Source organism: Centruroides vittatus, unplaced genomic scaffold (assembly GCF_030686945.1).
Source record: "Centruroides vittatus isolate TY-2023 unplaced genomic scaffold, ASM3068694v2 scaffold_435, whole genome shotgun sequence".
In the NCBI taxonomy this organism is placed as follows: domain Eukaryota; kingdom Metazoa; phylum Arthropoda; class Arachnida; order Scorpiones; family Buthidae; genus Centruroides; species Centruroides vittatus.
Window position 1 is genome coordinate 8,126,977 of NW_027122708.1, and position 13,951 is coordinate 8,140,927.

At 27.4% G+C, this 13,951-nt stretch overlaps 1 protein-coding gene across 3 annotated transcripts in view; it reads left to right on the forward strand.

The window, feature by feature from the left end:
* The window catches only part of Vps13 (vacuolar protein sorting 13C), a 273,667-nt gene that overhangs the window by 192,997 nt on the left and 66,719 nt on the right, over positions 1–13,951 (forward strand). For all 3 annotated transcript variants that reach the window (XM_067287043.1, XM_067287044.1, XM_067287045.1), the window contains 4 exons: positions 5,107–5,169; positions 8,622–8,750; positions 8,885–9,018; positions 12,386–12,509. In XM_067287043.1, the coding sequence (XP_067143144.1) occupies positions 5,107–5,169; positions 8,622–8,750; positions 8,885–9,018; positions 12,386–12,509 (450 nt within the window). The remainder of the gene's footprint in view (positions 1–5,106; positions 5,170–8,621; positions 8,751–8,884; positions 9,019–12,385; positions 12,510–13,951) is intronic.

The window sequence follows — 13,951 nt, forward strand, 5'->3', positions numbered from 1 at the left end:
TAATACTGAGAATATGTGAAATGAATGAATATCGGCTTCTGTTATGTCTTGTATTCATTACCAAGGTCAGGATTCTGACTCATGCTACATTTATGTTATAACAAATAAATAAGTATATATACATTAAAATATATAAATAAAATATACTGAAACTGCAAAATTGTCTTAGTATTCTGTTGTAAAAGGTCGTCTCCACAACTAAAAATTGTTTTTAGAAGTCACTGGTGTTTGTAACGACAGAACACAAAGACAATTTTGCAGCTTCAGTAAATTTTATTTATATATTTTAATGTAAATACTGTTGGTCAAGATTTGATTTTACGTGTATATACAGTATAAAAGAAAAATGCTTTCATGTATAATATGATGATAAATTAATGTACAAATCTCATCTTGGATTTAATAACATAAAAGTTCAGGATGCTAATAATGGTTATAAGATTAAAAACTTTAATTACATTTTATTTCTAGTTATATTTTAAATAAAGCAGTTGTACAGAGTTGTTATAGTTAAACATGAGGCGTTTAGAACTCTGTAGAAAGAATTATTAGGCCAAATGCAATTATTGGTGTATATACTTTCCTGACCATGGAATTTTGATTTCACAAATAAAACATTTATTTCCAAAATTTTCTAATGGGAAATTTGGCCCTAATGTTACAGCAATTTGCTTATCATATAAACAAAATATGCACTTACCAACAAACCAGCAAGAAATTAGATTTAACTAATCATTAAACAAATATTTTCAATGGTCATTCTCAGGTTTTGATGTAATGGAATGTTAAAAGAATGCAAATTCCAAAAATTTTAAGAAGTTTGCACATCGTAAAAATATGTGCATGCTCAATGTTGCATTTAACAAATTAGACTTCAAACTGGCTTCCAGTTTTAAAAATACTAAGTTTATATAAAATATAAAAACCAAACTTGACCAAGATCTATTGTACGTCAAAGCACGCCCTCCATGTGGCTGCTAATGAGTCCATTTCTTTAAAATTAATTGCTGTCCCCCTTCTAAATGCTTTAAATATTTACAGTTGTTCAAGATATTTCAGGTTGCGTATAACATAATGTTATATGCAAGATATGTTGATGATGTGTTGATTATTTGGAGAAATAATTAAATAAATCCTTCTAACCTTTTAACCGGTGTCGATCTATTTTTAGAATCGCAAACGTTTTCACAGCCCCTCCTGGGCTTTTCTTCAGGCTTTGTTGTATAGGCCGTTAACATTCGAATAAATATTCACTTTGAATTTCTTTTCGGAATATTATCACGTGGAACAGCTGGATATTTGTACTGCGCATGCTCCATGCTCCTCCCTTTAAACACTGTTTTCTAGTAAAACCTGCCATGCACTGGATAGGATCATTTCCTCCTTATGATTAACGCACGTACTACGTAATCCCGCCTTAAATATATCCATGGCTTCTAGCCATTTCAATTGCTGTGGGTTATAGTTGGGTATAATGATTTTTGCCGCATGCAGGTCTGCCATTATCTCCTCTTCCGACACATACGTCGCCAGGGCCGTGGTGTATCTACCATGCTGTATGTCTGACTCGTGCTCCTTTAATCTCACTTTTATTTAATTATTTCAAATTCTGGTGTGTAGAGAGATTATATTTGGAGAAAATTACCAAACTTCTCTGCATTCATCGAGGCTTTCAATGATAATGTTTATGTGGGCAGAACAACAAAACTGCACCAGTGTATACTTTCTTGATATAGATATCGTATTACAACATGGCTGATTGAGAACAAAGATGTTCTGTAAGACCTCATATGCTCTGCTCTTCAACTATGCAAGATCACATGATCCTTTCAATTATAAGACCTCCACTTTTAAGGCCCTTGTAAGAAGGGCTTACACCCAGTGTTTGATCGTGGAGAATAGAAAAATAGAACTGGATTACATTTCAAGTATAGCCAGGCAGCATGGATACTCTGCACACCTCATCAATGCTCTTGTTGCACACCAGGAGCATCCAACAGACACATTACAATCAAAAGATGAGTCCTTTTTACATGTTACTTATAATAAGATCCTTGCCAACATATACAAAGAAATATTTCACTTTACAAGTAACAGGATCGCTTACAGGAGATCTACAGTTTTCTCTACTATTAGAAACAATAAGGACCGATTGGACCAGAATTGTATCCTAGGATTCTATACTATCCCTATTAACAATTATAGGGTGAACCATTCAGGAGAATATATTGGAGTTACCACACATGGTCTAAAAATGAGGATCAAGGAGCATAAATACATGATTCAGAAAGGTCTGTCCACTACTGCATTGGCCTCTTTCATCATTGATAACAATGTCCAGGTTAAGTTTGACAATGTCCAATTACTACAACTTTGCGATGACTCTGCCAACCTGAAATATCTTGAACAACTGTAAATATTTAAAGCATTTAGGAGGGGGACAGCAATTAATTTTAAAGAAATGGACTCATTAGCAGCCACATGGAGGGCGTGCTTTGACGTACAATAGATCTTCTTGGTCAAGTTTGGTTTTTATATTTTATGTAAACTTAGTATTTTTAAAACTGGAAGCCAGTTTGAAGTCTAATTTGTTAAATGCAACATTGAGCATGCACATATTTTTACAATGTGCAAACTTTTTAAAATTTTTGGAATTTGCATTCTTTTAACATTCCATTACGTCAAAACCTGAGGATGACCATTGAAAAAAGATGAAAACGTTTGTTTAACGATTAGTTAAATCTAATTGCTTGCTGGTTTGTTGGTAATTGCATATTTTGTTTGGTTGTATACCAGTAATATCATGCTGGTTGTATGCTTATCACATAAGTTGTGGAAGAACTTTAGGGCTTATAATAGGTTGCAAAGTATGTTCAATATGAATTAGCAACATGTCATGGTATTTACATTACCCAATTGTACATTACTCATTAAACTTTACTGTCCAAGAAGCAGCAATGCTAGTTCCTCACTCAAGGAATTACAACATTTAAAGTCCTTAAATTTTAAGTACTCAATAAGGTTCCTAGGTATTAGACAAATAAAATAAAATTTATTTATGTAAAATAAAAGAGCAACATTTTAATCATATGCAGAAAGTGTTTCAAATATTAGTCAAATTATTCATTATAATTTTATTTAAATACAAGTGTAATGTAAAAATTTTTCTTTATTTAAAATATATTCGTTTTATTTATTGGAACAATAAATAGTAGTAATTAATACTGTTATTGCTATTTTTGATGTACATATCTGTCTACATTGCTTCCTAAAGATCCTGTTTTGTCTAATAGTTCTCAGTTCTTTTGTTAATGTCTCATATTATTGATTCTTTTATAAAAATAGAGTATGATTTAACTGTACTGCAATTTGCTGTACTGAGTACTGCAAATTCTAGAAAAAATTATGGAATGTAATATTTGTTAAGTAAAATAAGGATAAAGATTGAGGACAGTTTTTGAGAATCATTTTTATATTGTTCATGATAGAATGAAGGCATTACAAAAATTTATTTGTCTCATATAAGGAACATTTTGAATAAACTGAAAATAAATTTTAATAGGATCTTGTTAATCACAAAAATTAAATCAGACTTTAAAGAAATTGTTCTATGTGCAGTTTGAGGTAGTTTCAAGTTAGATCATCTCATTGACAAAACAAATCTGCTAATGATTTGCATAAGTAAATTGCATGATTTTAAGAGTAGCATTATAATGACATATATAAGTGTATATTATAATGACACACATTGTACTGTATGTATAGTAGTTTAGTCTTTCTTCATAACTATCATCATCATAAAGTCAGAAGTTCATGAATAAATTATCATTTACATATTTAAAATCCAGTGAAAATTTTTGTTATATTTTGAACCTTAAAATCTAATAAGAAAATTGGAAAACAATTTATTTTAAATGCAGTTAAACTTCATTTTATAATGTTGTTTTTATAAAATTTGTTTATTTTCATAGTATAACTTGAAATCTTTGAATATTTTATTTAGTGAAGTTTGTTGGCTTTACAAGTCAGATTATTATCTTAATTTCTTTCTATTACTGTATTATTTTACTGTAAACAATAATAATTTGTAATTGAAATACATGCACATGAACTATTTTCTAGTTGTTTTTTTTTTTATGTCAATGTTCTTTATTTCAGTTTCAGAACTCTTGCTTAATCTGTAGGAATTATTCTCAACTTGTAGTATGCAGAACTGAGATTCCATTGTATACATAAATTTTCTCAACAGTGACATTGGAAATAGTCATCAACTTTACAAGCACTATGGATCTCTTTAGGAAATAATGGTATCATATGTTCTGTGAATTGTATGTCAATACAATGTTGTTACATACTACTCTGTTAGGTATAACATTCATCTGGAAACAGTCTTATTATTTTTTTAAGAGTAATATGTACTTTTCTTCTATAGTCATTTCACTTCTTGTTTTTACTAATATACACACTTTTTGTCCATTATATATTTTGTCTATTATTTTCCTGTTATTTTTATGAATTATTTATACATCTAATAATTTCGAATTCTTTGTTAGCCCACTTAATATTTGTGTTAAATGTACTTTTTTTTTCCTTTCCTCCCTTCTCTCTCCTGCTATATATGACTTCATTGAATAAAGTTATCAGCATCTTTGAATTTTCTGTTTTTTTTTATTATTGTTTATTTTTCATAGTGTTTGGTTTTATATTATGTGTAAATTCACTGTTAATTCTTTCTTCAATAAATAAATTCACACTTACAATTGTAATGTTTACCAGGAGCATGGTTATCCTTCAAATTATCTTGGTTTTATGAATATTAAACATCAGTTTTTAACTGTTTTTTATTTCTATTTTCAATTTTATTCTTATGTGTCTCTCTTTCTTTATTTTTCCTCATTGCTTTTTATGTACTGTACAAGTTGAAACTATTATATTTATACATTACACCTGTATACACAAATTGGAAATATAATCAAAATCAAAATTCATTTATCTGAAATGAAATTTTTTCAAAGTTTTGTAATGCTGTTATGTTATGATATCTGATTTTATATATACAGTATATATTTATACTTAGTAGATGTATTTTTTCATCTTTTTTTCCAGACTGATATTGAAATTCGTGAAAATGTTGATGATGCATTATGGTTATTAATTCCTAGTAATGAGGTAAGAGAGAGATTTTGTGTAATAAGATTGTGAATATAATTACAGTTTATTATGTTACATATCTGTTTAAAAATTCAAACATTTTTCTTAATTTTAAAATAAATATCTGTTTGACTTATTTTATAAATTATACTATTTAAACTAAATAACCTATTACTTTACCCTATAAATCCAAAAAAATACTTTATTAAACATTTTTGAGTCTCTTTATCAGAATCTAAAATTAAAGATTTTTGGCAAGAGCATTAAAGGTTTGATTCAAGGTGAATAAAATTCCACAAACATAAAATGTTTATGAAGCAATTAACACAGAAAGACTATAGGTTTAATCATCTATTTAAGAGGAGATAGGATTGATACTTACAGAAATTCTATAATTTTAATTTGATTTTAGAAGTTTATTTAGTAATTTCAGAATTTTTTTAAATTTAGTACTTTGTTGTTATTTTAATCTTTGAAATTTAAATGAATGTTTAAATTCAGATGTATAGATAACTCTATGAAAAGTAAATCAACATTTAGTAGTAGTAAATTTTCACATCTTAAGGTTAATTTTTAAATATTTTCTTAAAAGTAAAATTTTACATTTCTTAGTATGAGCTTTGTGTTTGCCTTTGATATTTGAATTGAATGTTCTGCTCAATTAAGGATACTTGAGAATGAGGTAAAGCACACATAGGCAACCTTTCTATAGTAATGAACCATATTACACTATTCTAATGAGAGATTGGATTGAAACACAAAATATGTAGAATATATTTACATATAATCAAATTTTAAGATTCAAAATATATCAGAATTTCAATTTTCTTAATTATTTCTAAATAGAACATTATATGTGATCAAGATTAAGATTGAAAATGTCCAAAAATGTTATGTATGTATTTGAACTTAATTTTGGCATTGCTCATTTTCACAAGTTTTTCAATATTTCAGAAATCATAGATGCAGCTTGAGTAATTCAACTTATTAATTATAATTGGCTGTTTTCTCACATAGCCAACTCTAATAATTTGTAAAGGAAATGTGAATACTGTAAATAACTAATCTTCAGATGTATTGATTATAATCTTACAACTTTTGTTCACTAGAAACATGAACTTATAAATTACTTATGACATAATTACAATTAAGGATTTTGATATATGGGTTATAGAAAAAGTTGCTGAGGGCTACAGGTTGCCCATAGCTGGAATAAAGCATATGAAAAACAATAGTGATTTATAAGTTTTTGAAAGTTTTGGACTTCTAAATAGTAAAAGTAATTTTAGTTGTAAATATGTAAAGTTGTTGAATATTTGAGACTGTTTTATTAGAATAAATTCTTTATTGGCCTTTTTGTGCTCTCAGAGCGGTAAAGGGCCTAAAACCACCAAAAAAAAAAAAGAATAAATTTTTTAATTAAACTGTTTTAATGTAAATTGATTGCTTCTTTAATCAGAGTCATAAAATAAGAAATGAGAAATAATCAATCTGATGCAAAACTGATGAAAGATTATAATGTAACAAAAACTTAAATATCATTGAGATGTTAATCTTTTTATTCACAAATGAAAATTTGAAACACTAAATTAGTTATGTTTTTATTAATATTAAATAATGGTGTTTTTATGTTAAGTATAATATACCATATTTACTTGAATATAAGATGCACTTTTTTCAAGTTTTAGTATTTTTGAAAATAGGTTGCATATTAGACTTGATGTAATACAGTATGTCATAATTAGTGACCTCTGGTACTATGCATCATATTTTTGTCACTAATTCTATGATACCATTTTAATGATTTTATTCAACCAATACTTGTAATAGAGAATATTTTAGAAGTAACTTAGCTGTTTTTTTAATCTATTACAGTAATGTTGTAAGTATTTGGATGTAAATCCCACAAGAAGTTGTTCAGTGCTTTTTCAAGAAATGTTGCATTTCTGATATGCATTTCATTCTTTAAATAACACTGAGTATGATTGCATGCGAATATCTATTCCAGTGTTGATTAGTATAAAATGATTAGTGCATATATGTAACGACTAAAACAAATACTTAGGAGCATTAATAAAACAATATTAATATTGATTCAGAAGGGCCTAACACAGCAAGTGGAGAGGTTTCTGATTTGAATACCATGGAGGACAGATATATATATATATATATATATATATATATATATAAAACTTACTTTACTTGCAATAAATACTGAACATTTTTGTTGACATAAATTTGTCTCAAGTTGTGTATTTAAAAAAAAAAAAATCTATGGGTGAGCACAGAAATTAAGATGTCTCTTAGATTTGAATAAATATGGTAATAATTACTTTTAATGTTTGTTGTTAAATATAATGCTAGGTTAAATGAAAAGTTTTTCTGTTTTTTGGGAAAAAGTTTAGAGAGAATTTTTGTAAAATAAAAATTTTTTAACTATTATTAATAATTAGTTAATAGGCTAATTTATTTGCCTTTCTTCCAGACTTATCAAATTAATCTTATAAGGTAGTTGGTTTGATAGGTGTGAAGGTTAAAGCTAGTCTTTTAACTAATGAAAACCCAGACAAGAAGTGACAATCCTGGAAAAATTATTTAGTCTATCAAAAAATGTAATTGCCCTCATTTGCAGTTACTTTCCACAAGTTGGTTGGTTTTATGTGCATAAAAGTGTTTTTATTTTCACTCAAAACAGATTGTACTGTACAGTACATCATATTTCACTTCTTAAAAACTTTAAAAATTTTTGATTTAAATGTTTTTAAAGATCTGAATTAATTGAAATTGGAAGATGCTAAGTTGGGTGAATGGAACAGATAATTTAAAATTTTTCAATTTGGTTTTCTTTTATATTTTGTTACATCAGTAAACTGACATGAAGGTATGTGTTATTTTGATGAAAGAATTCTCTTCTGGTTGACCAGATATGGATATTTTTGTTTGTCTTCTTTTTCAACGTACTTGTTGTCAGCAATTATCAGAACTTGTTACTTTATTGGGCTCTAAAAGCTCATAAATTATACCATCCATATCTAACATATGCAAAGCAGTAATCTTTTGGAATGCATGGTTCTTTTTAGAGCTGAAACCATAAACTGTCCTTATTTGCTGTATTGCTTTTTTTCAAATAACATTTTCAAAAAAGTTTTTACTGTTTATGGCAGTGGTATTTTTCAAAACTTATAAAGCATAACAAGCTATTTATACATATATTATCTATTAACATTGGTTCTTGATTTTATCCAAATAATGTTAAAAATGAAAATTAAAATAAATATTTAATGATGTGCTATCATATATCAGGAAAAATTTGTTAAATATCATAATACCTTTAATCAAATAACACTAGTTATTTCTATAGTGAAGTCTACTGGAAAACATGAAAATTTTCCATTTAACCTAGTAATAACTATTAAAATACAATCAATAAATTATATTAATGAATAATAATATTTTTTTATATATGTAAGTGCAAGCCATTTTGGCCAAAAGATGCTAAAAAGACAGAAATGATAGCCCGTTATGCCAAAACTACTGATGAAACTATTCCATTTACTTTTAAGAAACAACATACTACTCTTCTTAAGTGCAGTGGTTCAGTAAGTAGTTCTTATAAAATAATTATATGACATATTTTTTACTTAAAAAATGTTTATTTATTGCCAATTTATACTTTTACAAGTTTATATTTTCTTTAGCTTTATCTAAATATTTTTTTTTTTTAACTTAACAGAAAGGTGGTTTAAATGTAGATGTGCAGGTAGCAGAAGCATCTATCATCCTAACATTCGATGATTATCATCCAGGTTATGCAGCTGTTCTTTTAGTAAATAATTTAGAAACGTTTCCAGTAATATATCATCAAGTGTATGTATATTATTTTAATTTTTTGTTATTATTATCCTTATTTACAAAATGACTATTATGCTGTATAGTGTTGTAAGTTATAAATTTAGTAAATAATATTTAATTAATTAGCATAAATTATAATATATTACAGATTATAAAAATTTTTAAATAAACATATAACTAATCCTTGATTTATATTATTTTAATTGCACAATTTGAATTTAACATGATCAGAAAATTGCAAACAAATTTCATTTTACATGATAGTTTCACTTTAACACAGTTCTTTAAATATTTTTTAGTATTTCATTTTAAGATTTAGTATTTTCACTAATAAAATTAATGTTTCATTTTTATTTTTTTAACTTTGAAGATGTTCCAGTTATTCTACTGCTATTTTCAACTTATATACAGTAGAGCGTCGATAAGTGGAACCAATTGGGGACTGGGGTCCTTCCAGTTAATGATTTGTTCCAGTTTCCAACTTTGTACGAAAAAATACATTAACCTGTCCGATGTTCAAATTTTTCTCCGTTGCGTATCGCTTCGTGTTGAATTTTCGTCGATTTTAAGCCTAACGAAAATTTTTATAATAATCATCGAGGCTATTGTATCGTTAAAAATTATTTCTGCATTTTGTACAAACAAAATAAATATATTAAAGAATATAAAAAAACATGAAAATTATACTTTAGAAGTAAATTTAGTATCAAAAACATTCGATTCAGCACGACACAGTCCGACTGAAAATCGTTCCACTTTCCAGCCATTCCACTTACCGACGTTCCACTTATCGACGCTCTACTGTATTTAAAAAGAATGTGATTCCTTATTTGTATTAGGTCGCAGTGTTACACTAGTATGCATTAAAGTTATCTCAATATCAGAAAATTTATAAAAAAAAAACTAAACAGAAATAAAAAAATAAGTTTTTATGATGACTTTTTATTGAGGTAAGACAATAAACGTTTTTAATAAGTTACTGTAATTAGAAAAAAAAAAAAGAAACTGGGATTGAAGCTTGTAATAGAAGTGACAAGATTTTCTACTAACAAACTGAAATATTGATAAACAAAGAAGATATATTGTGCAATTTCATTTAGTTCATCTTAAAATAGTGCAATAGAATAGGTTTCAAAGTGTCATTTTTTATGTCCTGCATAAATGTTGTTCTTGATTTACATGGTTTCAATAAAAAACTAACATATCATATTGACTGTCTTTTGACATTAATAGCTTTTTTAAAAAATAAAATATACATTCAATCATTTGATGATTTATTATTGTCATTGTAATATTGTTCTGGCAAAGACGATACTACATTATCAAAAGTGCTTGCATGTATATTTTTATCAAATAACTTTCTGCAATTAGTCTTGTGGTTTTTCTTACAATTTTCATTCAGTTTATGAATTATCTTGTTTAATTTTATTAAATCAAGATCTTCATAGATAACTTTATTTGTGATCAATTGTGAAATATTTAGATTATTTCTTGAGATTATGGAATTGATTCTTTTTTGCTACTAGCTTCTTTTGCCACTAGCTGTCTTAATTTGTCTTATTTTACCTTTGCAACATTATAAATTCACTTATTGGAAACCATTTTTGGTAACTATTTTCCTTCCCCTTATTTCATTTTGATGTCTTGTGACCAAAACTTTAATTGAAAAATGATTTTATTAGGATTTCTGCTTCAGGCTGGATAACTTTTTGCCTCTTCAAATTACTGGTCAGAAAATTGCAAACAAATCAATTCTTATAACTTAAATAGTTATTGGGATGAATATGCAGAACAATTGGAAGAATTCTTTATAGCATCTAATATTACTGATGATAGGAAAATGATGGCTACTCTTCTTAGTCAGATGGGATGGTAGCTTATAAATTGTTAAGAAATCTTTGTCAACCTGATTAACCTTTCCTTGAAGACATTTTCTGACTTAAAAAGTATAATGAGATCTCATAAAAATAAATCAGTTAGTATAATTTCCAAGAGAGCAAACTTTACTCTCCAGGTACAGAAAGGAGGAGAATTGATTAATGATTTCATAGTTGGGCTAAAATCCCTAAGCAACAGAGAGTACTCACAATAGAGGGTGTGTCTCACCCATGCGACACACCCTCTGTCACGAGTCTATGGAAGAAAATTAAGGAAGGGAAAAAAAGATTATAAATTTGTTACATGTCAAGCCTGTTCTGTTTTTGTCACACATTGTGTTGTGTTTCCATTCCATCACTCCTTTTTGTCCTGTTTTGTCACGGGTAGCACCTGTCTTGTCTTTTTTTGTCAAACCACTGCCTTTTCTTTGAACAACTGAATATCTGTATTCAGCTGGGCTGTGACCCACACTGTGTGTGTAAATTTTCTTTGGGCAAGTAATGGATTCTGGTTGCCTGCTCAGATGACTCACATTCCACTTTCCTGTCTACCTTTCCCCCCTTACTTCCTCTTTCTTCTCTCCCCACCCTCATAATCCTTTACTTCAAAGACTAAGCCCAAGATACGGTCTTCTTATTCTTTACTTGTATTGTATTGTCTCACATGTTCCAATTCTGAAAATTTAAACTTGGATTCAATTATTATGCCTTTCTGTCCTTTATCATAGCTTAAATTTATCTTTGTATACTAGTACATTTATCAATTAACAGGACTTATTATACTGGAACTAAATAAATAATATTTTTTATTTAGTTCACCTGAGAAATAATATTTTTTATTTAGTTCCAGTATAATAAGTCCTGTTAATTGATAAATGTACTAGTATACAAAGATAAATTTAAAATTTAAACTTGGACTTTAGATTTCAGTAAATAATCCAGTCACCTTTGGTATAGGTGATATTTCATTTGCCATAATTATTTCAGATGATTTTATTTGCTTTACACTCAATAAGGATTGTAACAATGATTTGTAATATGTATTTTTAACAGTTTAAATCAGTCCTGAGCAACCTGTGCCTCATGGCCCACAAGGTTCTAATATGAAACCCCTGGGCTTCAGCCATATAATTTTATTTTCCTGGTTTCTTGCCTCACTTTGTTATCCAACCCTAATTAAGCTGATATTTGTGATAAATAGCATTAAAAAAAAAACTTGACTAATGAAAAGATGAGAATAAACTATATATTACTAACTTGCATATAATTAACAAATATTATTCTAGTACCTAACATACTGGCAGTTACAAGAGTCTCTTGGTACATAGCTGGCTTAAAAGTTGCAACTCTAAGAAAAAATGCATGACTCACTGAAAGCCTACAAATTTTGCTTGCAGCCCACATTTATAAAAGGTTGCTCATCACTGATTTAAATTATAAGATCAACTGTTTTTCATATTTATTTTAATATAAAATCTATAATAATAATAATTTTTTTAATACAGTGGGAAAACAGAAAAAGCTTTAAAATGTAAACAAGCTGTTTTATATACATGGGAAGATCCCTGCACGGAGAGAGAATTTAGTATCAATATTGGAAAGAAATCTAGCAAGATAAATTTAGCTAAGGTAATAAAACTTGTGTTTAATCATTATTAAGTTTCTATTTTAAACATTAGTAAAACTAATGCTCTGACTTTAAATTCATCCAATATTATTTGTATGCCTGAAGAAGACAACTGAAAAGAATGAGATCAAATGGGTAAATACGCTTGAAAGAGCAAAATAAGTGAATGTTTGATTACTCAGCCATGGGAAATTTGAGAAATAAGAATGTTTTTTTAAATTTTCTTTAAACATTTTTATTATAAAAATTGTCTAGAACACATTTAAGTTCAAATATTTCTTATCACAGATATAAATACAATACTGTATTCGTAATTGTTTAAATTTATCAATATTTGAATAACAGGGAAATTCTAATAATGAACAAAAAGAATATAAAAATACACTTCATAGTAAAGATACTAGTTCTGTTATGGTGTGACAGACAGAATTGCTTGCACTTCAGTAAAAAAAAATTTACAGAAGATATGTTACTTAATAATTTACTATAAACCCTGATGTTGATTTATTTTTATTGCATAGATTTTAAGTTTTTTTAAATATTGAATTATAATGAATATTAAAGTAGTTTTATCAGATTCTGTATATGCTCTTATTTTTATATTATTTATTTTAGTTCTAATTATATTTATATAAATACATTTAGATTATTTAGTTACTTTTATTTTTAATAATAAATATTAAAAAAAGAAAACGTTTCAAATATTTGGTTATATATGGTTTTGTATATTGTTTCCCCTATAATTATAGACACACATTACTTCAATATGTTCAAAAATACATGCAATAATATTTTAGAGGGATGCATATAATATTTCATAACATTCTTATACATAGTAAAAATGTATTTTATTATCTATCTTCCTATTTAACATCTTTCATTATAAAATAATATATTTTAAATGTGCAATATTGTCATAATTGTATATATTACTAATATAAAGCTGTCGTGTGTGTGTGAATTCCTTATAACTCCTATAATTTTTGTCTAATTTAGATAAAATTTTGGTTATATTTGTTTTATGTTCTGACAGAAAATATATGCTACTTTTGTGGAAATATCAGACTTTTTATAGAATTTATCAATTTCAGATCAGGGATCACGTTTACATTGCAATGATGTCAGTGACCATATGACATTCATGCTTGACAAGGAAATTTCTCTTAAGTTGCATTTTTGCATATTTTAGCAAATGGTGTATTTTAAACTTACTTCATTAAATTTAAACTTTAAAAAAGATAGCCACTTCATGTCACTTCTATGAAAAGTTTTTAAAAACCTTTTCATAGTGACCATATGACATTCTATTATCCACTCTGAAGTAACGATCTAATGAGCCCTTTATTTAGAAAGTGTTATTACTTACCTAATTAACATACATACAATTTATCTTTGTATTATCGACGTGGAATTAAAAAGGCGCACTATTTTGTTGGGGGGGAAA